Source organism: Marmota marmota, unplaced genomic scaffold (assembly GCF_001458135.2).
Source record: "Marmota marmota marmota unplaced genomic scaffold, marMar, whole genome shotgun sequence".
Lineage (NCBI taxonomy): Eukaryota > Metazoa > Chordata > Mammalia > Rodentia > Sciuridae > Marmota > Marmota marmota.
The window spans coordinates 4,917,079-4,944,605 of NW_026000020.1; the positions used below are offsets into that span (position 1 = coordinate 4,917,079).

At 42.7% G+C, this 27,527-nt stretch overlaps 1 protein-coding gene across 1 annotated transcript; it reads left to right on the forward strand.

Annotated features, from left to right (window-relative positions):
• Positions 1–15,673: 15,673 nt before the first annotated feature.
• On the forward strand, positions 15,674–24,258 carry Lyg1 (lysozyme g1). The gene is made up of 5 exons (XM_015499650.2): positions 15,674–15,716; positions 19,089–19,193; positions 20,740–20,951; positions 23,753–23,885; positions 24,081–24,258. The coding sequence occupies exons 1-5, from the start codon at positions 15,674–15,676 to the stop codon at positions 24,197–24,199; spliced, it is 612 nt and encodes a 203-aa protein (XP_015355136.1). The 3' UTR covers positions 24,200–24,258.
• The last annotated feature ends 3,269 nt before the right edge of the window (positions 24,259–27,527 follow it).

Below are 27,527 nucleotides of genomic sequence, written 5' to 3' on the forward strand. Positions count from 1 at the left end.
CAACAGATGAATAGATAACGAAAATGTGGTAAAAATACATAATGGAATATTACTCAGCCCTAAATAAGAATGAAATTATGGCATTTGCTGGTAAAATGGGTGAAACTAGATATTATCACGCTAAGTGAAATAAGCCAGTCCCAAAAAACCAAAAGTTGAATGTTCTCTCTGATAAGTGGATGCTAACACATAATGAGGGGATGGTGGAGAGAAGAATAGAAGTTCAGTGGATTAGACAAAGGGGAATGAAAGGAAGGAAGGGGAGATGGGAATAGGAAAGACAGTAGAATGAGTTGGACATAATTTTCCTAGTTCATATATGAATACATGGCCAATGAAATGCCACATCATGTACAACCACAAGCTCCATGTAGGTATGTCAAAATACACTCTACTGTCATGTATATCTAAAAAGAACAAAAAAAACCTATATGTCATGGAGTGTCATCAGCTTGACACCCTACTCCTTGAGAGAGGGGTTCCATCTGCTTCTGCAGAACCACCATAGAAAATTAGCTTTGTGGACAGGATGATCCAGGCTGAGACCACACTGCTTTGAGACCATTCTTCCCTCTGCCTCAGCCTCCTCGTTGGGACTGACCACTGCACACAGAGTGTGGACGGCTCGACAACACACTGTGAACTGTGCTGAATTTGTTAAGTCCTGCACAGCCTCTATGATAGGTCCAAACACACTAAATTGGAAGTCTTGATCAATGTGAGGGAATGCTGGGTTGGATCTTTCCTTATAGTGGCTCTGTGTCAAGTGTCCTATTCTGGACATATATATGTGTCCCATATGGAATCTCATGGCCTAATTTTAGTATAAGACATGACTGAGCTAGGTTCAGGGGAATAACCCTGTGATGGCTTGTTGTATGTCTCAACCAGGTATTGGCCCCCTTTCTATAGAATGAGCAAGGGGAACTGCTACAATATATGGGACATTGGCTAGTCACTCAGGTGAGAAAGAGCAGTCACCATCTCAGGTCTGTGCTCTTAAGAGCAGATGTGTCATGAGGACCCCATGACAGTTAATTTTGTATGCCTACTTGACTGGCCTATGGTCAAACATTATTGAAGATATTTTTGAGAGTATTCGTGAATGAGATTAATATTTAAATCAGTAGACTCAGTAAAGCGAATTCTCCCCATAATATGGGAAGAGCCTTGTTTTCTCAACTGAAGGCCTGAACAGAACCTCCCCTGAGTAAGACACCATTCTGCTAGTAGGTCTTCAGACTTGAATTGCAACATTGGATCTTCCTGGGTCTCTAGTGTGCAGATTTTGGACTTTCCGTCTTTCAGAATCATGTGACCAATTCCTTAAAATAAATTTTAGAGCTGGGCACAGTGGCACATGCCTATAATCTCAGCTATTCGGGAGGCTGAGGCAGGAGGATCCAGGCTAGCCTGGGCAATATTGTGAGACCCATCATATAAAAAATAAAATAAAATAGCAAGGCATGGTGGCACAGGCCTGTAATCCCAGCAGCTGGGGAGGCTAAGGCAGGAGGATCGCAAGTTCAAAGCTAACCTCAGCAAAGGCAAGACACTAAGCAATTCAGTGAGACCCTGTCTCTGAATAAAATACAAAATAGGGCTGGGGATATGGTTCAGTGGTTGAGTACCCCTGAGTTCAATCCCTGGGCCTCAGCCTCCCTGGGACCAAAAAAATAAAATAAAATAAAAACTAGATTAAAATGGATTAAACATGCTTCAAAATAATAATAAGAAAATCTCTCTCTCTCTCTCTCTCTCTCTCTCTATATATATATATATATATATATATATNTATATATATATGTATATATATTACACACACACATCCAATTTGTCCTGTTTCCCTAGAGAAATCTGACTAATTCCGACCCTTATATGATTCTGCTACTGCTGTTGCCTGTGCCTTTGACACAACAAAGATACTGATCCTCAAAATTATGGGGTAAAAATACCTATAATGCTCCTTATGAAGCAAACAGGTAAGAAAATGCCCTACCCTGCTGGCTCCTAAAAGACCAGAGGACACCTTAACCCTTTGGCTAATTGCAAAGTAGACCAACAGCAAATGTGGTCCCTGGCAAGTGTTTCAGACTTAGGAAAACAGGTGTGTAGCATCCACTTCCCCAGAATTCATGGGACTACTCCAGGCCTTAGCCTTCATCCACCAGAGGTGGATCAAGACACCAATTAAGGAAAGGAAAATTATTAGAGTCTAAAGGCTGTCTTACTTTGAGGAGTGCCTGATGGGTAGGAAGCCCTAGCCAGTCTTGGGAGCACCTAAAGACTCCGGGGATTCCTGTTCCCTTTGTAAAGTGGCCACTGCTACAGGTCCCACGTGGCTTGGAGTTATGGCCTGTTGGTGAGGAACATTCAAGACTCAAGTCTTTGCTTCCCAAGGCAACACATCTTACTAGGATGTGAGTCCCCACCTCAGAACTTCCAGGGCCACTATCCAGCACCACAAGACCCTTCTGAAAAGACCTAGTATCAGTGACTCTGTGACCTGGGCTTCCATCACGATTTTATTTTGGTTAGGAGTCCCAGGAGCTCTGCACAATTCCACAGAGGCTGTAAAGTTCAGAACATTCAGTCTCCTCTCTTGAATGCAATACCCAAAGTGTGGGACCCACGGCTCCTTTCCCTGTTGCATTAGGTCTATGGCTTGCCCCAGCCTGAGGACAACACTTCATGTAGCTGTAGTGGGCCTGTTATGGTTTGGATCTTAAATATCTCCCAAAGCTCATGTGTTGAAGGCTTGGTCCCCAATTCAGCAGTGGTCAGAGGTGGGGCTTTGGGGAAGTAATTGGATCACAGGGGTTGTGACATGAATGGATTAATCCATTATGGGCTATTGGGAAGCAGTAGAAATTTTGGGAGCCTTAGTTTCTTGATGGCCTAGTTGGGAGAACTAGGTACTTGGGGGAATGTCCTTTAAAGGTATATTTTGTCTCCATCTCCTTCCCCTCGCATTCTCTCTCTCTCTCTCTCTCTGTCACTCTCCCCTTCCCAGCCACCATGAGGCGATCAGCTTTGCTCTACCCATGCTCCCTGTCAGGATGATCTGCCTGAGCACAAGCCCAGAAACAATGGAGTCGAGTGACCATGGATTGAAACTTGTGAAACCATGAACCAAAGTAAAACCTATTTACTTTTAAGTTGATTTTCTGGGGTCTTTTGTGATAACAACAGAAAACTGACTAGCAGAGTCATTGGCTCTCATATAATAACTAGCTTTGTGTGGCCTTGATTGATACTGGTTCCCAAACTATAGTACTCCCCAGAGATCCCATTAAATTTAAGGGAGGAACTCTATGTTCTCTGGAGAGTTACAGGGTGTATGATTGAAGGCAAACCTCACCTGACTATTGGCTGGTTTGTTAACTTGAAAAAGTTGTTTCATGATTGAATGTCATGGTTTCCTCATCTGTAAAATGTGAGTGATTATTATGCCTGCCCTGCCCTATGCCATAGGGTGTTACAGTCACATATGTGAAAGTGCTTTGTGACCTGAGAATTCATCAACAACTGTGAGGTAGGATTGGGTGAACCCCTGGGCAGGTTCCCATATTTGAGGTATTTTAGACAAACTACCTGAGTCACGGCATCTATGATGGTTTTATTGGTTCCTGGATATGGCTCACACTTCCACGTCTGTGGACAATAAAGAACTTTACATAGCGTTACCTCCTCAGTTTGTTGCTGGCTGGCTGATGGATTCTAAGGAATTTTATGATTTGTACATGGAGGGTTTGATGTTGGCTCCTTTGCCCAACATAAAATAAGAAAATGTCAGTGAATCCCCACTCACTACCTGGCAGGGAGTTTCCTGAGGACAGAAGGTGTGTCTTACTTGACTTTTATCCCTGGTGTATAGTTCAGTGCTTGGAACTCTGTAGGTAGTAAACAAACACTTGTAGGAAGGACATATAGAATATTTTGGAAGATGTATCTTGCTTTCTGGCACTGTTTTTTATATCCACTTTGAACTTTTGTTTATGATTTGTCCTGCTTTTGTATTATATTTTTTTTCATATGGGTCTATTTTTTATTTCATGTTTATTGAAAGAAGACACCATATTGGACATATACACACAGTATCCACATCAGGGTCATACTCAAATGTCCAATTATTCTTTTTCTGCATATAAACTAGAAAAAATTTACAATAAATTAAAGAGCTAGCCTCCATTCATAGCTGTTCTCCCCAATGCTTTCAGTCAAAGGTGATTTGGGGTCCATGTAATTTAAGTTTTTTTAATATTTATTTTTTGGTCATACACAATACCTTTATTTTGTTTATTTATTTTTATGTGGTGCTGAGGATCGAACCCAGGGCCTCGCATGTGCTAGGCGAGCGCTCTACCGTGGAGCCACAACCCCAGCCCTTAAGTTTTTTTGACTATTGAAAAGTATATTCCTGGGAAATTGCATTTTAGGCTCAAGAGAAGAGCCAGTGGAAGATATATGCTTGCGTGTCTAAATTAATGTAAGTACACATTTGTAATCATTGCTCTTAACACCAAGGGGATTTGCACAATTTAGGGATGTGCCTAGCCAAAGATGAAAGGTAAAAAGCAAACAAGCAAAAAGACATGGTAAAACCTGCCAGTAAACTGGGATTTGACTGTAAAGAAAAACCAACACTCTGTAGCAGGAGGCTTTCCTTTCTACTCCCCCAAGAAGAGCAGAAAGATTTTTGAAGACCTTTGCAGTAGCCAGCAGTCCGTCTAGACACGTACCCTTTCCAGCTGATGATGTTCAGTAGTCTAGTGTTTCTTATGCTAAAATTTCAATTACCTTGATTTTAATGAAAATGGGGAAATGTGGTCTTTTGCAATGAGAACACTTGACTACATGTAGACTTTTGTTTCTGAAGAGATGCGAAAAGAACAGGGGGAAAATCACCATAAATTCAGTGTTCAAGTTGTGAAAATAATAGTGTAGATGTTATTGTTTCTGATGTTTTGCTCATCAGTGGTGAAGGGCAACCAGAAAGTTTCTGTGGTCTCTTCAATTGAATTCAAATTTTCTTCAGGTGCATATCAGGGTCAGAACAATTCCTTCCTTTGCTCTCAGAAAGCACTGGCCAGATCTTTCTAAGACATGGGCACAGGAAGGCCCTCTTGAGTGTCCCTGCCAAGGGAGCAAGTGCATGGCATACCTAGTATCTGCTGAGTACTGGCTGTAAGTAAGCACTTGCACACTGTGTCTCAAATCTGCATCTAAGAACAGTCTCAGGGAAGGAAAGAAGAGCTGGCTCATTTCCCCAGGAGATGTTAGCAGAGCACAGCACAGCACTGCCTCGTGCAGCCCACTCCTATGAAAATCCACCAGGAGCACAGCGTGTGCAATAGAGGAAAAAATGCAGGTCTGCGGCAGCTGAAGCTTCCTGCGAGCAGAGTTGACAGAGCATCTCAAGGTGGCACTAGTGCCAGCAGCACACCTCAGAAAGGTCACAACTCAAAAAGATCATATTCCAGGCTGGGGATGTGGCTCAAGTGGTAGCGCACTCGCCTGGCATGCGTGCGGCCCGGGTTCGATCCTCAGCACCACATACAAACAAAGATGTTGTGTCCGCCAAAAACTAAAAAAATAAATATTAAAGATAATTCTCTCTCTCTTTAAAAAAAATATTAAAAAAATCATATTCCCAAATGCCCTTATTTAGAACAATTCATCCTGTCCCAGGGAGCTTAGGAGGAAGGAGGTCTGGTTTCATTTGGTTTGGTTTTATGGTTGTTTTTTTTCCTTGTCTCACCAAAAGAAAAACTATTTATGCAAGAAGTTCAATGATTTCCACAATAAAACATAGCAAGTCAGTGGTGTCCAAAGCCAACAGTAAGGGCTCATTTGTAGCCCTCTTCTTCTGATCTCTTTCTTCTGCCTGCAGCCTGGCATCCATGGCCAGAACTGCCCAGTACCTAGTAAAGCTGTCAAAAATGACTGAAAATTATTGACTTCTTAGTCCTCCCTTTATCTGGGACGAGGACGCTACTGACAGCATTCATTTCTGGGTAGCCAATGTCCTTGTCAGCAGGATAGGTTTAATTGCCACCTCCAAGAACTCCATAAGGACTTTGTTGAACTTTATTGAACTTTGTTGAACTTGGAGACTATTAGATGTAAAGTTTTGCAAATATAAATTTATATGGTCTTTTCTCCCTCTCCCTATCCTTTATTGGGTCCAAAAGACAACTCAACACTTAACCAGATGTTTATCGCTGACTTAAAATGAGTTGGTAGAGTGGATCAGGGTTGGAAGGGGGAGAGGGGAGGTCTGAAGAAGCTAAAAATACCATCGAGTCATTTACAAACATCATTTCATTTAATTCTCACAACATGAGAATAAGAGCATCTCCCTATTTTAAAAGCCAAGGAAACAGGCTCAAAGACATAAAACTTGCTCAAGGTCACCCAGATCTCTCAGATTTCAAAGTCAGTATTCATAGTCATGCTGCCCCTTATCCAGGAAAAGCCAGACCCTTCTGGCACTCAGGGCCACATGCCCTCTCATTTTGTTTCTGTTTCTAATTTCCTAAGTGTCTTTCAAACTCTGCTGTGGAGTTTCTACTTCAGTGTTCAGAGATGCTCTAGTAACACCTTTTGTAAAAGTAATCAAAATGTGTGCCTTCCCATGTCTGTCCAGTCCACCTTATCTCTTTCCTCTTTCAGCCAGACATCCGGAGAGAGTGTCTCCACATGTTGTTTCCACCACCTCCCTCCATCCACTATTTACTCTTTCCCACCTGACTCCTGATCCTCAGCAATGTTCATTGATTGCTTCTTTGGTATCTATTCCTCTTACCTCTGCAACTAACCTGCTTTTCTTTGGCTTATCTCTATCCATTCGGTGGTTTAGGTATCTGACTACATCTTGGACTCCATTCTTGTCTTGCCTGTAAACCAGGACTTAGCGGATCATAACATCACATTCCCTACCTCTAGTTATATTCGTTCTTTATAACCAATAAGGGATGGACACATGATTCATTTGCAGCCAATAAGACATGAAGAAAGATTTGTTGGTTGTGGGCGGGGGAACATTCTCACTTTTCTGGAAGTTGCTAAGAAATGCCCTCTGTCTCTCTCAGATTTGAATGAGGGAGTGTGAACCCTGGGAACCATTGGCAGCCATCCTGGATGGAGAGTTGGGGAAGGGAGGGCCCTGAGCTATCACTCAAGAAAGCAGAATGGGGAGACAAAAGGGTTCCAGGTGCCTGATGACATCAATGAGCCACTGAACCAAGCCATCCTAACCTCTGAACTGTTCTATGAGTTAAGAAATGTTCTTTAAGTCCGTTTGAGTCAAGTTATTAGTTTCTTGTAACAAAACAAATCCTGTTCTCCCCCCACCTTCCCCCAGTACTAAGGATTGAACCCATGGGTATTCTACCACTGAGCTACACTCTCAGTTCTTTTTACTTATTCATTTTTTATCTGGAGACAGGGTCTCACTAAATTTCCATGCTTGCCTTGAACTTGAGATCCTCCTGTCTCAGCCTCCCAAGTAGCTGGAATTACAAGCCTGTACCACCATGCCCAACTAGAAAAACAAATTCTTATGCATCTAAATGAAAATGGTTCTTAACTAATGACCTCATGCAGATAAATACAATGAGCTCTTCTCAAGCTCATCTACTCTTCTCAACACCATTTGACAAACGTACAATTAACTCCTTCAAAAATCTCCTAACATGACTTCCATGATTTTCTATGCTACTGGATTTTTTTCCTCCTCTATGCTCTTTCATTCAGTCTCCTTTACAAAATCTTTTTTCTTTCTTTACCCAACCTTTAAATCCCTGGAGTTTCTCAGGGATTGGTCACAAACACACTTTTGGTCTCACTTGACATTTTCTCCCTAGACAATACCTTCAGTCTGTTATCTTTAAATCCCTCTATAGAGCAATGACTCCCAAATTTATAGTAGTCTTCAATCCAGAACTCATTTTGGAGCTGCAGCTGCCATTGTGACTCCTGTCCTGGGATATAGCGTAGCACCTGAAACCTAGCTTATTGTATTGGAATATAAGCTTCACCCAGGCAAGGACCATGCTTATCCCATTCAGCACTATATCAGCCATCCCCAGCATCATGCCTGACACAGAATGAACAGTCCATAAAATGTCTGAATAAATGAATGAGGGATAAACAAATAAGTGGGTAAAATAAATGATAGTGTCCTTTGGTTGCAAATAGTATTATCCCAACTCAAACCAGTTTAAACAAAAAGAGGTATTTAGTGTAAAACAACGAGAGCGTCTCAATTGAACTTGAGGATAGGAACACGGTTGGAACTTTGTCTTCACGTGAGTCAGCACTCTCCTCAATTCCTTGCTCCTAATTCTTCATGAGCAGCTATCGTATCTTTCTCTTTAGCTGCTTTGTTGTTGTTTTTGTTCCTCAGGACAAATGGAGATTGCAGATCCAGGATTGGTAAGCTTTTTCTCAAAGTCATAAGCAATATATAAATGATTGGCCCTGGCTGTGTTTCAATAAAAGTTTATTTGCAAAACAGGCAGGGGCCTTTGGGCCATAGATTGCTGATAACTCAACTTCCAATAAATAAAAGAGTCATGTATCAGTTCAAAAATTTGGTTCTGTGCTGGTTCTGGGACCATCTAAGGTCATTATCCCATCCTTGGCACAGAGACTGTGGCTAAAGAGACAGGGTCATGTTAAACAGGGGTTACCCTCATGTCACTCACCTATATTGTAAGAGGCTTGAAAATGGGGGCAATTCCTGAGAAAAAGCATGCTGCAGAAGTCCAATGTCTAAAATTTCTTTTTTAGAAGGAGCGGGGGTACCAGGGATTGAACTCAGGGCACTTGACCACTGAGCCATGTCCTCAGCTCTATTTTTTATTTTATTTAGAGACAGGGTCTCACTGAGTTGCTTAGCACCTTGCCATTGCTGAGGCTGGCTTTGAACTCGTGATCCTCCTGCCTCAGCCTCCCGAGGCATGTGCCACGAGCCCAGCTAAAATTTAATTCTTAATCTTGCATTAATCTACTGCACCTCCAGCATTTCAGACCCAGGACCGTTCTCTCAGTGCTTGTTCACTCCCTCATCCTTGGCCTCCAGTCTTACACTAAGGCCTGTCAATTCTTTTACTTTGTAGTGTTGGGATGGAACCCAAGACCACACACAGCTAGGCAAGTGCTCTGCCACTGAGATATACCCCCAGGGCCCAACTGCATTTCTAACATAGGTTGCCAACAGGTCTACTCTCTCTGGAGTATCCTAGTACAACCATCATATCCTTTCTGGTCTTCTACAAAATCTCCCTTATTTCTTGCTCACTTCCAATCCGATCAGCAGCCAAAGACATTTTATAAAACCATTATTTTTTCCTAAAAAGTATCCAGGAGGCTATATGAAGAATGCCCCGTTAGGCCACTGGGATTGTTAGGGTTGGGGGACCCAGGAGTGGTTGGAAGTCATCAGAGAGAGGCAGTGTCCACATGAAGTCATTTTTCAGGGACTTGGATGGCAACCAAACATGGCAGCTCCCCTTGGGACTGAAGATGTTGGAAGGTCAAACAGAGTAGAGTGTGAGACTGAGGAACAAGAATCCAGGAAGGACCTGCCTAGAAGGGATTGTCTGAGCGTGTGGCACAGTGGTACACCCCTGTAACACAGCTGCTAAGAACTCTGAAATAGAAGGATGGCACGTTTGAGGCCAGCCCAAGCAACTCAGCGAGATGCTGTCTCATAATTTAAAAATAAATAAATAAGAAAGGGCTGGGGATGTAGCTCAGAGGTAGAGCACCCACACTGAAGAGCCAAATGTTGCTGGGGCAACGTCCATGGGAGCCTAACCCTCAGTTCCCAAGGAGGCTGCCTCCCTGTCTGTCAACTCAGGTGATGAAGTAAGGAGTGAGGGGCAGGGAGCCATTTGCTAAAGATTGTAAAGCCTCAATAAATGCTTTCCACCTGAATGCAGCAGAATTGTGCGATATTTATTCCATTATTGGAGTAACAGCAAATGCCAAGAGGGACCAAGAGATGGGGGAATGTTGGCTGTTTAAGAGACATTTTAGAAGAGAAATCCCTGACGCTTTGGAGAGAGAGATGGGCAAAGTGAATTGTTAGGTTTTTGACATGTAGAATAATTGCCTTTTGGGAGCCCAATTGTCTATTAAACTCCATATTTTAAGTTTTGGGGCCTTTCTTTCAGTGACTAAATTTGTGCTCCCTTGGGCAGATGTCATGAAGAACCTGGCCTTAAGGTGAGAGTAAGAAGACCGAGAGTTCCTCTGAGAAACCAAGTCAAACTGAGTCTCACACAGGCCTGGGGATGGTGGAGGGGGTGGCATTCACTGCTCAGCCGGTCCTGGAGCATGGGAAGTCTCGAGCTATTTCAATGTGGTCTCACTTAAATCCAGGTGCAGCCTAGACTGGACTCGAACTCCCAGGCTCAAGCGATCTGCCTGCCTCAGCTTCCTCAGGCACCTGCCTCTGGGCCCAACTGAACTTTCTTTCCAATCCTTTCCCTGCCTCCCCCACTGGTGTCTAGGGTCCTCCTCCCTTTGTCTGGGACAGGATTTGTAAGTATATACGAGGTCTTTGAAAGGAAAGTTGCCCATAAGGGACTGACTGAGATCGGAGAGAACCTGAAGACATAGGTGGGCATCACTTCTGCAGAACTATTGCCAGGCAATGTGCTGGCTGTTGACCAGGGAGACATTTCCAGGACGCTAACATGGCCCTCAGTGCTGATGACACATTGCCTTTGTAGCTGGGGCCAGGGCATCTCCCAATTTTCTCACATTATAATAAATTTTAATTGTTGGAATGTGTGAAATAAACCGAAAGGGTTCCATTTTGGGGGGGTAGGGATTTTTAATGTGGTACCTTATTTCTCTATTTTTTTAACCCCAACTCTGCAAACACTAAAGGGGAGCCCAGAATTCTTACACTCCCCTCCCCCTGGGTATCCAAGTCTGGATCCTTGCTCATGGTACTCTGTGTTTTGGTGGCCTTACCATCTTACTCGTGGGTGGTAACTACAAAATCCTAATATCTGACATCTGAGCTGGGATGTTGAATCGGTGACCCTGATCTAGAAGCAGACCAAGAGTGAGAGTTCCTGACACTCTAACTTCAATTCCTTCCTTCCTCCCCCTCCCCCTTCTCTTTCTCCACTACTAATTTTCTTGCTTTTTTTTTTTTGTACATAGTCCCGTTCCCAGAAACTGGTGAGAATGAAGTTGAATGTTGGACCTGAAAGTATCAACATGAACCCACAATTAGGATCTGGCTTCTGAGGTGTCGTAAGGAACTAATTGGTTAATGTTTGCAAAATGCTAAGACACTCTTAAATAAAAGGCTTAAGCAAATAAGTTCAAAGTATTTGTAATTATTATGATTATTACTAAAATTTATGAGACTTAGCCATAAATATTATAATAGGATGAGGTCAACACTTTTAAAAAGAGGAAGCAGGACAGGGACTGTATATAAAGCACAGTAGACTCACTGCTTCTAAGCACAAGAGCTAACTGAAGACAGGTGAGTATAAACAGGTGTGGAACTTGTGCCGGGCTAAGTTAGGGTAAAAAAAAGAATCTAGTATAGGGAGGTTGATTGATAATGATTGTGATTCTGCTGCTGAGAGGATTAGAAAGGTTGGATCAAATGACACTTTTGGAACTTGCAAGAAAAAACAAGTTTTGAAACCTATATTTATGATAGGAAATTCTTTTTCCTATTCATTACAATACTTGCAAAAATTTAGATCTTTTTTTTCCCCAGTACTGGTAACTAAATCCAGGGCCTCATGTATGCTAGGCAAGTGCTTCATCCCCAGACTTTTTTAATTTTAAAACAGGGTCTTGCTAAGTTGCCCAGGCTGGCCTTGAACTTTTGATCATCCTGCCTCAGTCTCCCGAGTAGCTGGAATTACAGGTGTATGCCACCTCATCTGACTTAGATTTCTATTAATATATAGTTTCTTTTGGATTTGTGTGCATGTGCAAAACAAAGAATGGAAGAACAAAATCTTGTGTGCATTTAATAGTAGTAGTGTTAGATCCAATGGATGTCTTCTTTGTTAATGCAAAACCAGAGGATGAAGGTGTTTGTGTTTTGCAGGATGGTAAATCTCTTCCTTGCTCTTGTGCTTCAGTCTTGCCAGTGTTAGGCTATCCCACATGCTGTAAGTGTCGGGTCTACAACAGAGTCTGCTTTTCTCTGAAAGCTGTGAAAAAACTAAGTCAACTTATCTAACAGCTTATGTCTTAGCTATTAGAGTAAAAAAGAGAGATAAGCTTCCAGAGTGTGTGCATGGAACACAGGTCAGGTCTCTTGATTTGATCTTTGTTCCTAGGCAAGCCCAACTCAAGGAGAAGAGCCTTCCTGGAGTTCTCAGCTCCAGGAACCCCAAATTCAGAGGGAAAAGTAGGCAGAGAGGTGCACAGTCTCCTCAGCAGGAAAAGGATTTGCTCACAGGGAAGCAAGTGAATCAACCAAACTTTCTTGAGTTTTTCTGGGCTTATAACTCAAATTCAGCAAATACACATTTTTAGATCATGGAAAAGGCAATTAAAAAAAACAAGACAGTTTAAAATGAGCTGTCATGTCATGGCCTTAAATTTCATTCTAAAAGGTTAGTTTTTTTTTTCTTAAGAAAAACAATCGCAGTGGCAGAAGCATTTTATATTCGTGACTGTCATTGGTACCATCATTTTAATTTGAGGACCGTTGGTGCAAAGCACTGTGCAAGACTGGGGTGTTGCTGTGGTGTGAGGAGGCAGGAGACGCAGGACAGCCAGAGAAGTGTGACTCAGACGGGAGGCCCCTGGAAAGGTCCACGGGCCCACATGGAGCATCAGTGGAGAGATGCTCCAGAAACTCACCAAGGGCCACAACGTAACTTGGTGGAGGAGGATGCCTAATGTGGATGCCTGGGGTGGTTCTCAGCTCTTCCAGGATCAGATGGGGCCATGCTGGGCAGGGCCACCTTCACCTCTCAGCATGTCAGGGTGCTAACAGAGCACATTTCCAAGCTGGTTGGAAGGCCCAAACCACCTGGGATGCTCTTATTCAAAGTTTAGGTAAAGATGGAGGACGTTCATAGAAAAGGAATGGGGGTTCTGAGGTGAGAGAACTACAAGGACCAAAAGGCCATGTTTCCACCTTTTCTAGGGAAACAATTGAACTGCGGAAGAAATTATCCTATCCCTTATAAATCTGAACAAGGCTTTGGGAATTACAAAGTGCCCAGTGGCATGGTGCACGCCTGTAGTCCTAGTGACTCCGCAAGCTGAGGCAGGAGGATCACAAGTTTGAGAACCAGCCTGGGTAACTTAGGGAGACCCTGTCTCAAAAAATAAATAAATAAAAGGACTGGAGATGTAGCTCAATGGTAGAGTGCCCTGGGTTCCATCCCCGGCAAGTGCCCCCCCCCCCACACACACACACAAAGTGCTCAGGGGAAAGAATACAGAAAAAGGTATCTTGGTGAGGCAGCAGGAACTTGAACTAGACTCTGAGAGATTCTCCGGTTACCAGTTTACAGGGTGGCCTGTGGCTTCAGCTTGTCACACCACTTTGCTATTTGTAACCACTTTGCCATTATAGATATTGTTCTGGGCATTGAGACTCAGTATGTCTTAGCCTAACCTTTTTAAGATGGCTTTGAGTGCAGTGAGCCATAGGGATATTAACATATTAGTCCCAGTGACCAATGGACACTCCTTGAGCACACCCTAGGGATGCCTCCACCATCCCTTCTAAACATAGAGTACTTTCTGGCCTATAAAGTTGAGCCACAGAGTTTGAGTTGCTTCGACCTGCTGTTTATGGATGGAACACTTTGTCCATCCATATGAGAAGCTCATTGTCACTTTTTGCTCTTCCCTGATATAATGGGGAAAAATTACTTTGAAGATCTGGTTTCAAAGGCAACCACAAAGTAACTCTATGTTACTAAGTACATGGCACAGGTATTTACTTAGATTCAACCAAGTGCTTGCTCAACATAGATATTTAATTCCATGCTTGGAAAATGGAGAAGCACTTATAAAAGCTAAGTCTTTCCACTTGGGTTTCCAAGAGCAAGTATATTTCTTTCTTGGAAAACAGAAAAAGAGTGAAATACTCCAGGTTTGGCATTTGAATGGGAGCAGTGCTTTTTTCTAGGTCCTTTCCATAAAGCTGTGAGTTGCCTCTGTCAAGACAGATTTTCATGAGACCCTGAGCGTTTTCTGGTCTCATGCTGTACTTTCTCCATTCCTTTTTCCTGGAATTGATTGTCCTCTCTCATTCAGGGCTGGGGGCTCAGGGGTGCTAAAATAAATGATTCTCGTTGAGTTGTTAAATCCGAGAGTTCCTGCAGACCCAGTTAATATCTCAAGTTCCTGTACCTTTTTTGGGCAATTGTGCATGACGTTTTCTGTTTAACTAAGCAAAACCAGACAGACCATCACAAAGTCATAGGGAAGAAAAACAAAGTGTGGCCTCATCAGAGGGCCACTTGCTCCGTTAGTTTAAGAAGATGGAACTCAGATGAATTCCTTAATGCCTCTCCATCTGGAGATGGCACCTCTTAGGTATTTGGAAGAAACTGCCTGTAAGAATAACTTTAGAACAAAAGAGGGCTGGGGCTGTACTCAGTGAGAGAGAGAGAGAGAGAGAGAGAGAGAGAGAGAGAGAGAGAGAAAGTGCTATGTGCCAGGTTTATACTCAGGCTCCTACACATAATGATGGTAATAATTCAAAATGGCAAGTCACCAGGCTCTGCTGATGATGGAGATGGTGGAAGTGGAAGTTTTGGGGGCAGGGAGCTGGTTCCTCCAGCATTCCCTGGGGTCAACTGTTCTTGGTGGCTTTTATGCATTAGTTTGGTAGCTAGTAGGGGCAGGGGCTGTGGTAGTAACGGGCGGAATGGCTGGAATAAGAGAGAAAGCATGGGAACATGATCTCCATGGCAGCCAGTTGTCAGATGGCCTGTTGAGCAAGCCCCTCACGAGTGGATCCTAGGACCCCTGCCCATGACCCACTTTCCTGGGAACTTGTCTCTCCATTCTCTGCGGCTTCAGCCCAGGAGTTTTACAGAGGGATATTGGGGAACATGGTTCAAAGTGATCAAAGGCATCTGGATTCCCAGACTCGGGCTGAGGAGTTGGAATGCCCTCAGGCTCCTTCCTTCATCCTAAAACTCAGTAGCCATTCCAAGGCCCTGAAGAAGTGTGACCTTTCCTCCAACTGAGAGAAAAGAATCCAGATTCAGAGAAATGACCAATATGAACTTCTCCTTTTCACATTATAGTTTGATAATGAAGAGGCTCTTGGGATAAGACAGGTGCATCAAATATTTGCTTTTCTGAGTCTTGAACCCAGTTACCATGTTCTCGGTATTGAGAACCAAAGCATCTTGGCGTCTTAAAATAATTAGTATCCAGTGTCTGGATGCTATATTGAGTTCCTGTAGACCAAGCAGAAGTCTTCCCATTTTTGAAGCTAATTAAAGGATAGGTGGAGCATTTGTCCCACTCTTGATTTTTAACTGTGACCCAAATCATTAACTTTCCTTCTTTGGAGATGAGTGAACTCGTTCCATTCATCTTCCTCCCATAGAAGCATTACATGTTGTTGACAGCGATTGCTGTTTTCTCATCTCCAAGCTAATTTTGATTTCAGGAGCTGTAGAGCCAGACCCTTGACATGTCTGCATTGTGGCTGTTGCTGGGCCTCTTGGCCTTGACTGGTGAGTGTGTTTCATTTTTCCCAAATGACCTTGGAGGTGGGATGGAGAAACATAAGAAAATGATGCTACTTTCATACTTGAAATTGAGGTGGAAATTATTTTCTCCTAAGATGTCCAATAAATCCTGAAGTTAGGCACAGTCATTGACTAGCAGTCTCTCCCCTGAATGTTCCAGAATTTGGGATGGGCTATAAAGCAGATAGTTTACAACAGGATTAAAGTCTTGTAATTATACACCAAGTGTAAATATACACCTGCTCATTGTCTACTATAAAAACTGCTTCATCAATAGTATTTATTGAACTTGTTTATAGACCATATAGTTCCATAAAAAGATTGAGGTAGTTGCAATAGTAAGTCCGATATAATTCAAATAGAAAACTGGTACTAAAGGAATCAAGATGTGACCAAACTAGCAGCCACCGAGGCTGACAGTCACTTCAATTGAATTTTAGCTTTGACCTAAAGTTTCTTGCAGCTGGGATTTATTTTTTTATTTTTTTTATTTTTTATTGTTGGCTGTTCAAAACATTACATAGTTCTTGATATATCATATTTCACACTTTGATTCAAGTGGGTTATGAGCTCCCATTTTTACCCCATATACAGATTGCAGAATCACATCAGTTACACATCCATTGATTTACATATTGCCATACTAGTGTCTGTTGTGTTCTGCTGCCTTTCCTATCCTCTACTATCCCCCCTCCCCTCCCCTCCCCTCCCCTCCCCTCTTCTCTCTCTGCCCCCTCTACTGACATTCATTTGTCCCCCTTGTATTATTTTTCCCTTTCCCCTCACTTCCTCTTGTACGTACTTTTGTATAACTCTGAGGGTCTCCTTCCATTTCCATGCAATTTCCCTTCTCTCTCCCTTTCCCTCCCACCTCTCATCTCGGGATTTTTTTTTTTAACAAGTGAAAGTATTTGTTTTTTAACAAGTTAAAGGAGTAAATGGTTCCTTAGGAAAAGCAAAACTTTTCCTGGTTCTAAATTGAAAAAATGTCTCTGATGGGGCCTTACATTAATTCAACAAATATTTTAAGAATTCCTACAAGGTGCCAAGCATTGGGAATGTAATGTGTTTAGGGAGAAATCTTCATGGCAGGCAGCATTGAGTGACAGACTAGAGCAATATTAAGGGTATTTGTCAATTTGTCACCTATCATAAAGATAAATGTGCACTGATTAAAAAGCTAAAAAGAACATATCGGCTTATTTAATTTTTAGTATACTCACAAAAGACAAGGTCTTTTCATTTCCACATTTCTTTCAGATAACTCATCCCCGGTCTCTAAGGTAGAAGTATTTACCCAAAATACTAGTATTTTCAGATGTCAATCTCATGAAGCTGTCAGTAAAGACAAAGAAATTAAAAATGCATTTATGTTAATATACAGAACACATAAGAGGTGCACAATAGACACACTGCACATACCTGAAAATCATTAAGATTTGGTGATATAATCTACTTTCATCAAAGAATAAAATACGTTTTAAGAAATATGCTAGTGAGAGGTTCACATAGGATGCAAGGATGAGAAGATTTTCTCAAGGAGCAATTTCCTGTCCGCTGAAGGTATCTGGTTACTGGCTCCTGCACCCACCTCCTGCAGGGAATTGTAAATTTATAGTTGTTCCTCAGTATCTGCAGGGGAAGAAGGATGGATCCCAGGACACCAAAAATCCTCGGATGCCAATTCCATTATGTAGAGTGGCATGGTGTTTGCACAGAATCCACGTGCACCCTCTTGTCTACTTTAAATCGTCTCTAGATGATGGTACCTAATACAATGGAAATGCTATGTAAATAGCTGTTGTGATGTATTGTTTAGGGAGTAGTGAAAGGAACAGAAGGTTTGTACATTTTGGTACATTTTTTCCGTAAATATTTTTGATCTGCCATTGGTTGAATCCATGGATGCAGAGACCACAGATAAAGAGGGCTGATTACATATTAGAAATTCTCATCCACTAGCTACTCTCACAAATGGAGATGATAATGTGAGGAAATTAGAATCCTTGTACACTGTTGGTAGAAATGCTAAAGTGCATAAGGGCTAGAAAAAAGAATGGTGCTTCCCCAAAACTTTAAAAATGAAGTCACCATACAATCCATAAATTCCACTTCTGGGTATATACCAAAAAGAATTCAAAGCAAAGTACTAAAAAGATATTCGCACCCTACGTTCATAGCAGTCTTTTTAACAGTAGCTCAAATGGAAGCAACCCATGTGTCTAACAGATGCATGGGTAAGCAAATGTGGTATGTCCATACAATGGATTATTATTTAGCCTTAAAAAAGGAAGAAAATTTTGACATATGGTATAAAATGAATGAACTTTGAGGATATTGTGCTAAGTGAAATAAGCCAGACCGAAAAAGACAAATACTTGATGATTCCAGTTACATAACATAGGCAAATCATAGAGAGAGACAGTGGAATAGTGGTTGTGAGGAGCAGGTGGAAGCAGGGAATAGGGACTCAACTGTTTAATGGTAAGAGTTTCCATTTTACAAAATGAAAAAATTCAAGGAGATGGTTGGTGGCGATGGTTGTACATCATAACTATATTTAATATCACTGAATTATATACTTTAAAATGGTTAAGTGATAAATTCATGTCATATATATTTTACCATAATAAAAAATGATAAATTCAAAAGAACAAAACAAAAAAATACTCATTCACTCTTTCCCTGGTGTGAAGAGAAGAAATGTCCTTCTCTTCAATGGTCCTTGAGAAATCTCAATAGTGTCCAAAACAACACCTTGCTTTCAGTGATGGCTACGATGGCAGTGGGAGGTAGAGAAAGAGAAGGAGCAGGAAGAGGAAACCCCACTCACAGCCCTGGTCCTCAGCCTCACCTGCGTGTGCCACCTTTGCAACCTTAGGCCCCACCTAGAATGGACTGCGAGAAGGTGAAGCAGACCCCAGTCCCAGGCTGTGGACGTGCCCTGCCTTGGGTCTTGGTGGCAATTCCTGGGAGATGCAGGCTTTATTCACGTTTCTCAAGACCAAGCATAAATATGCCACCAGGCTGACGAGTTGAGTGTTTGAGGGAGAAGCGCTGAGTTCATAGAGGTGGTAAGAGAGGACCAGGGTACAGATAGTCTCTGATCTGCTTTTCCCAAGAATTCCTCATGTCTGCAGGAGAAGAGGTGAGAATTCAGCAGCAAAGCCGTGTCTGTGATAATTCCTTAGTATACTGTGAATTAAATTCCAAAAGATTTTCAACCGCAGAGTGAAGCTCTTGTTCTTATTGGTTTTATTATGACCTTTAAAAAAACTGGTTGCCATCCCATTCATAGAAGGATGATAAGAACTATTCTAGGTCAATGTCTTAGGTTCAACTTCTCTCCATCCATAGACTTATCTGAAAGCAGCAATTGGGGATGTTATGGAAACATCCGAACCCTGGACACTCCAGGAGCATCCTGTGGGGTTGGAAGACGTCATGGCCTGAACTACTGTGGTACGCATAACCTCTGGGTCCACTCTCATCCTTGCGATACCCTCGTGGCTCATTTCCCACAGCCCCATGCTAGGGAGTGGTGGAAAAAGCCCTGGGTCGGGAGGCCAAGGACTGTTAAAGTTCTGGCTCTGCTTTTAAAAATTTTTTTCTCCCCCAGTATTGGCAATTGAACCCAGGGTGCTCTACAACTGAGCTACATTCCTAGCCCTTTTTACTTTTTATTTTGAGACAGGATCTTGTTAAGTTACCCCAGCTGGCTTCAAATTTGCAATCCCCCTGCCTCAGCCTCCTAAGTCTCTAGTATTACAGGTGTGAACCACCAAGCCCAGCTCTATCTTTTTAAAAAAAATTTGTATTTGTTCTTACTAGTTATACATGATAGATGAATTTATTTTGACATATTATACATATATGGAGTATAACTTAGTCTTCTGGTTGTACATGATGTAGAATTACATTGGTCATGTAATCATACATGTACATAGGATAATAATGTCTGAATCATTCTACTGTCTTTCTTATTCCCATTTCCCATCTCTTCCCTTCATTCCTCTTTGTCTAATCCAAGGTACTTCCATTTTTCCCTATCTCCACCCCTTATTATGACAGGCTCTGTGTCTTAAAGAAGTCACTTAACTTCTCTGAGCCTCTGTTGAGGGTCAAGATCACAGTCTTTGCTTTACAGGGTTGTAAACTCTGGTCCATATAATGGGATGAGAGTGCTTTTTAAATAAAAAAATTGCTAACAAGGTAAGGCTAGCTAGGTAAATTAGGATCAGTTTTCATTTTCTCCAGCATTTTGTTAAAGGTTTAAGCTTCAATGATTTGAAGCTAGGAATGGCCATGCACACCTGTAAACCCAGCTACTCAAGAAGCTGAGGTGGGAGGATCACAAGTTTGAGGCCAGCCTCAGCAACTTAGCAATTCTATCTCAAAGTAAGAAATAAAAAGGGGATGTAGCTCAGTGGTAGATTGCTTTTCTAGAATGCACGAGGCCCTTGGTTCAATCCCTAGAACCACACACACACACACAAAAAAAAACAAATTTACATAATTTCTTGGCATCACTCAGGAGTGAAAAGATGAGCCATTGTGAGCAAACCTGTGGAAGACAACTCCCAGAACTCATTGAAGAGTTTAGGGGAATTTTTCCTTCACATCATAGGCCTGTTGGAAATGATGGACAGGCAGCACATTTTACTGTGTAACCCTGTCTGGCATGTTTAGGACAGGACCAATGGTTCTCATGTCCCCAGAATTGTCCTGGAGCATCAGATTAGCCCCTGAGTGCCTTGCTGGGGGTCACTGGTGGCCACAGAGGATGCCTGTCTTACAAAATGTATGAGACAGTGACTTAAGCTCACAAGAAGAGAGTCCTAATCTCAGGTCAGAGAGTGATCACTAGGGATGTAAGACCAACACTTGGGCTTCTCAGCCTCAAGCGCCACCCCGATCCATGCAGCCTGCTTTCTCTCTCCCTGTTTCTTGAGACCCCATTTCAGTGTCAGACACACCAAGCTGCCCCCTTCCTTTGTGTGTGCTTTAGGAGTTCGTGCTTCTGAAAGGCTGGCCGAAATAGACATGCCCTATCTTGTGAGATATCAACCCATGATGCGAACCGTTGGCCAGAGGTACTGTGTGGATCCTGCAGTGATCGCTGGTGTCTTGTCCAGGCAGTCCCAAGGGGGCAACTTTCTGGTCAACGTGGGCAACACAGGCAACATGGGCAACATGGAAGATGGAGTCAGGGTGGTGCAGGTAACTCTCCATCAGTTAATGTCACCGGTGGCCATTCCACTTAGAGGCACAATTCCAAGGGCACCCCTCTATAGAATCCAGAAAGAACAGTGCTGCGTGTCTGTGAGGGCCACAGCTCTGCCCTGGGAGGCAGGAGCAGCACCTTCAGGCAGATTCTCTGCCATCTACAATTTCTTTTCAAAGTAAATAATTTGAGGCACCCTATTCTGGATTTCTAATAATGCATTAGTCCAGGAGAAAAATCACAGGTGGCATCTTTGCTACATTATTTTCTAGCTATATGAACTTGAATAAGCCCAAGCCTCAGTTTCCCCATCTATAAAATTCCATTTTGGGGGTGTTAGTTCTGGGGATCAAGCCCATGATGCTAAGCGAGCACTCCACCACAAAGCCTCATGCCTGGCCCTAAAATGCCATTCTTGTAGAATTACTATGAAGATTCAATGAAGTCATGTGTAAAAGTATCTGATATTGAGTAGATTCTTAACAAATATTAAATTCCTTTTCCCTGTCCTCTTTCTACATAATTCCTAGTTCTGAAGATGGAGTTTTATTTTTTCACTTATTCTGCCAATGTCAGAGAGAGACTTCCAGGGAACATGTCCTATCTGCGCCCCACCCCCTGGATTAACCATTTTAGGAAATCGGTGGAGGCCAGGATGAGAGTGAGGCCTGCTTTTTCTTGTTGCATCTCAGACCATCGTTATTTTGAGAAACCCAAGAGTTGATGCAGTCATTTAAAAAAGATTTTAGGAAAATTTACTGCTCAATGATGTTTAAATTGGTTTCCATGAGCCCTTGGAATGAAATTACAAACTTCATCTCAAGGTGAAGTATTTGAAAGTACTTTTGAAGAACTGAATGGGGACCCATCCTGTAATCCTTAACACAGACCATATAGATGATCTTTGAGGACATTGTACTAAGTGAAATAAGCCAGTCACAGAAAGACAAATTCCACATAATCCCACTTCCATGAGAAGTGGTGCATGCGATCCATCCTTAACAAGTGAGGAAATGGACTCTCTCGGGGGAGTTTGTGCTGCAAAATCACACTGGAAAACGCCCAAGTGGGACCAAGGATGTCTCAAGATGTTGGGGATGGCCTCGTTTCCACTGCCCTTCTTGACTCTTTTGTAAAATATGGTTCTTGGGAAAAGGGCAAATCTATATCCTTTGAAGAGAAAGTAAGAATCCCCCAAATTGGGACATTTCTCCTAAATATGGTGAATCCTATGTGGAGGAGGGAACCAAAGGAGTACAGGAAAGGTTAGAAGTACCTTTAGATGTTCTGGTCGTCTGCAAGGAGAACTGCAACACAGCAGAAAGCCCTTCCTGGCTTGTTTGGAGGTTTGCATGTCAACTGCAGGAGTACACCACACTGCTTCTTCCACAACCAGCCATCTCTGGCTTCCCACTGGCCCTGTCACCATGGCACTGAAGCGATGGTGAAGTGACTGCCTGTCCCTCCCTTAGTCCAAACCCTGCAGCTTGATTGATTGATTGATTGATTGGTATGAATATTTATCACGAGATCTATCTACTTAATAGCTCTTACTTAAAATACCCAACAATACAATTACAATATTGATGATTATATGCACAGTGCTATATGTCAGATTTCTAGAAAAAATTTTACTGCACAAGTAAAATTTCATAGACATTAACTAGCAACTCAATTCCCCACCTCCCTTTGCTCTACCACCTGGTCACCACTGTTCTGCTCTTTGTGTCTGTGAATTTGACTACTTTAGATACTTCATGGAAGTGGAATTTGTCTTTCTGTGACTGGCTTATTTCACTTAGTATAAGGTCCTCAAGGATCATCTATATAGTCTGTGTTAAGGATTGTTTTGCTTTTCAAGGTTGAACCACATTACATATTCACCCGTCAAGGACATTTCGGTTGGTTCTATCTCTTGGCTATTGTGGGGAACTCTGCTATGAACATGGGAGTACTGATATCTCTTTGAGATTCTGTTTTCAATTCTTTTTGAAAAATACCCACAAGTGGAATTGCTAGATCATATTGCACTTCTAGTTTTATTTACTTATTTATTTGTTGAAGAATCTCCATACTGTTTTCCATGGTTGGTCGCACCATTTTGCATTCCCATCAGAAGTGCACAAAGATTCCAGTTTCTCCACATCCTCAGCAACAGTTGTCTTTTGAGTTTCTGATAGTAGCCATCCTAGTAAGTCTGAGTTGCTCTGCTATCTAATCCCCCAGGGAGCTGGAAGGTGGTTTTGGTTCCCCGCAGGTGTTTCAATCAGCATTTGCGTTGCTGTGACCAATATAACTGACAAGAACAACTGAGAGGAGGAAAAGGTTGTTTGGTTCATGGTTTCAGAGATGCGATCCATGGCCCGCCAATTCCATAGCTCTTGGCCCAAGGTGAGACAGAACATGATGGTGGAAGGGTGTGCAGAGAAAGCAGCTCAGGACAAAACAGCCAGAAGGGGGGGGGAGAGAGAGAGAGAGAGAGAGAGAGAGAGAGAGAGAGAGAGAGAGAGAGAGAGAGTTCTGCTCTCTAGCAGCAAAATATAAGCCCCAAAGCCAACTAGTGACCTACCTCTTCCAGCCTGTCATCACCACCCAGTGAAGTAGTCCTTTCAAATGATTAATCCACCATGATTAGGTTACAGGGGCTGTAACCTCAGTCACAGAAAGACACATTTAAACCATAACAACAGATGGAACAAGAAAGATAGAAGGGAGAAGAAAGAGCAGCACTGAGCATGTGTCACTGTCACCCTCCCACCTGGCTTACTTTGTCTTTCCTCTGCCCCCCTCCCTCTAGGACCCAAATCTTTATGCTCCCTCATCCTGGATCACTGAATCCCAGGTTTCCCAGATAACTGGGGTTCTGACTTCTAGAATCAAAGAAATCCAGAGGCGATTTCCTACCTGGACCCCCGACCAGTACCTGAGAGGTATGTATATTCCACCATCGGTCAGTCACTTCACAGCATGGAATCTATAGGGACAGATGTGACATCACACCAGATTCCCCTAAACCACAGTTGCTCCTGAGAGGCAGTGAGGAAAGATAATGAAAGTTTTCTATTGGGTATCCAGAAATAATGAGGGACTGCTGGGGCAGGATTAACTTATCACATGAATTTCAGGTGGACTCTGTGCCTACAGTGGGGGCCCTGGCTTTGTCAGAAGCAGCCAGGACCTGGGCTGTGACTTCTGCAATGATGTCCTTGCACGAGCCAAGTACCTCAAGAGACATGGCTTTTAGAACTTCAGGTGAAACCCAAGTTTATTATCATCCATGAGATCTCCACTATTATGCAAATAATGTCATCCAATGGGGTTTGCAACTGCAATTCTGAGCTTGACCAAAAGATCATCAAAATTGCATGAACCACATTAAATGAAGAGTTGTTACCTGCATTTTGTCATCTGGTGAATGTGTGGGTGTGTGGTAAATAATGGGCCCTGTCTCTTTAGCACTATTTCCACAGATGTTAGCGCTCCTGTGGATCTCTGTGAAATGAATCTTATACCTCATATGATATCACTGCCAAGTTAAGCAAATACAAGCATGGAAAACTCAGTTTAAGTGTGAATTCCATATTATTGTTTATAATGTTTTTGGATGCTGGGTGTTGAACCCAGGGCCTCATCTTTGCTAAGCAAACCTCTACCACTGAGTTACACCCTCAGAGCCAACAATAAATGTTTTAGCGTAAGTTCCATGTAATATGTGGAACATATTGACACTAAAAATTATTTATTATTTATCTGAAATTCAAACTTAACTGGACTTCCTGTATTTTATCTGGCAGACCAACTGACTTTTTGGATAAAAATCAGATTCAAATTTAACTGAAAACTTTTAATGAGCAGAAAGGCATATGAAAGGTGAAATAGTTTTGAGAAAGTCACTTGCAAACTTTGCATTGTCATCCTAACCCTGGGATGTCTCACATCTAAGGTCACCTTCTCCTCTCCTTTGCTGGACAACAAAACCTCCTACACCCCAGCTCCCCAGCTTCCCACCCAGAGTATCCAGATCTTAGCTAAAGTCTTCCCTTTTGGGGGTCACTTCAATCACCAATAGAGCCAGGCCACTGGAGGTAGTATCACTGTGCACTTGGTAAATTACTGAATCTGAGGGTTGTATGCTACACAAGGAATTGATGTCCCATTCTGTCAACTGACCAATATCAGCCCTTTACAGAGTGGCATTCTAGAGCAGCTCTCATCACTTCATCTTCGGTCTGTCCCTAAATAATTTTTTTTGAAGCAACTCCTATGTGTCCAGTACCCCATGAAGATACAAGAGTCTCTGTCCATAGAACTATCAAATCAGAGAATGCTTGGAGACAGCAGTCCACTCAGAAGAGGAGAGACAACCACTCTGTGCTCAAGGGATGGGGCAGGGCATGCACCTGATAGTGTCAGTACCCACATTCTGTGTCAGCCACTCCCACCCCATGACCATGGATGCCCTTGACCTCCCCTGGGGCCACTTCCTTCTTGGACTCCCCACCCTCTGCCTTCCAAGTCCTACTCTCAAGGCTGAATGCAGTTAATGGATTCCCACCAAGAAAAGGATGGAGAAGATTTCACAAAAGCATCTCCTTTGCAGATGTACAGATCACAGGCAAAAGGAAAATCGAATGTGAGGCCCTAGTGCAAGCCCACAGGGAAACAGTGAGGTGAATAAAGTCCTGAGATCACAGCACTAAGGTGACCTCCTGCTGCTCTCACCATGGACACAGGTACCCAGTAAGTGGGAGTCACTCCTGTTCCTGCAGGTGGTGTTTCTCATCCCAAGAAAGGAAGGCCACCCAGGAGCACCATGATGTCACAACAGGAGCTCTGGGGAGGTGCTGCACAGCTAGGGGTTAGTAAGAGAACAAGGGTATTAATTAGTCAGCAATTAGCTCCTATTGAACTTCTACTGGCCAGGAACTGTAAACTCAAGATGAAAAGGTACAGTCCTTGTTCCCAAACGCTCCTTTTCTAGCTGGTATATGGATAATTAGCTCAGGACACAATTAGCTCATTTCTCTAAAAATGAAATAAATAAAAATCTGCAGGCAAGAGGCGAGACCATTTATGAGGTACTGAACTCACATTAATGTTGACCAGATGGGCATTTTTATTCGATTGAACAGATAAGAGAAGTGCTGATCAGACCAGAGCTGTTGATCGACAGGAACTTGATAGGACCGTAATCCAAACCCAGATCTGTTCCATTTTAAAGCCTATCCTTTTAGGTTTCATTTTCCCCTGAGTGGCACATATACATATTTAGATGACTGGAACATGTAAGTACGTGTATGTGTTTGGTGAGGTATCAGGGTGACCATCGTCCTGGTATGCCTGTGTCAAAATTACACTCTAGCTCAAAGCTCTCAATGGATTTTATTTCCCATTCTAGAAGCAGATTAATAGTTGTGAAACTGAAACACTCAAGACAGGGATCTGTGAAATAGAAGGGTTTATTGAGCCATTACAGATGTTAACCAGAAAGGACCAGGTTCTGGGTCCACACCTGCCAGCAGCAGAACCAGATACATTTGGAAAAATATCAGCAGGCCCAAAGCCAAGTGCATTTTTATACAAAAAACTGGGGGAAGGAGCCCAGTGTGGTGGCCCATGCCTGTAATGCCAGTGGCTCAGGAGGCTGAGGCAGGAAGATCGAAAGTTCAAGGCCAGCCTCAGCAACTTAGGGAGACCCTAAGCATCTTAGCAAGACCCTGTCTCAAAATAAATAAATAAATAAATAAATATATATATATAAAAGGGCTGGGGATGTGGCTCAGTGATAAAGCAACCCTGGGTTCCATCCCTGGTACCAAAAAAGAAAAAAAAAAAAAAGATTGGGGGAAGGGAAAGCATAAATCGTTTACACTGAACCTGAGACAGGTGGGAACCACCAGGGTTGAACAAAAGGCAAGGACAATGAAAGACACCCCTGGGCTCCATAAGCCACGATCCTTTGTAGTAAGGCGTGCTGCTTCTTTACCCTTGTGCTCTTTGCAGCAAGACCCATCTTGGGACCTGAGAAAGCCAGAAGCAGAATGTTTGCATAAGATGAAATTGTTACGGGGAAGGGGAAGCTAAGTCAAATAAACCCTCTAGCTTCACTCATGTGTAGTCAACTTAAAAATCACTCATTTGGGAGGTCTCACGGCTGCGCAATACTTGTGTGTTTCCCTAAGTAGTTTTGCTGCAAATAACACCTCTGATGCGTGGGTTATGATGACATGGTTGCTCAGGTTACTTTTCAGGGACTTGAAGGCCATTGCTACCAAACACACCCGCTGTGCACTGGGGCCTGCAGATATCTGATGGGGACTAGAATATGATCTCTGTCTTCATCTTATGTCTGTTCCCTTTGCTACCTTAACTCTTGGGTCAGATTCTACTCGGCCCAGCATGCAGGCATGTTGATTGCCCCTTGGAGTTAGCATGTGCTTTCTTCTACCCCGCCCTGTGTTTTTTCAGCAGCTAAAGCAGCCCAAGCACCAAAGTCCTTCAGCCCTATTGTATGTAGGTCCCAGTTTAAGCCACAAGGCCAGGATTTTTTTTTTTTTTTCTTTCTGGTACTG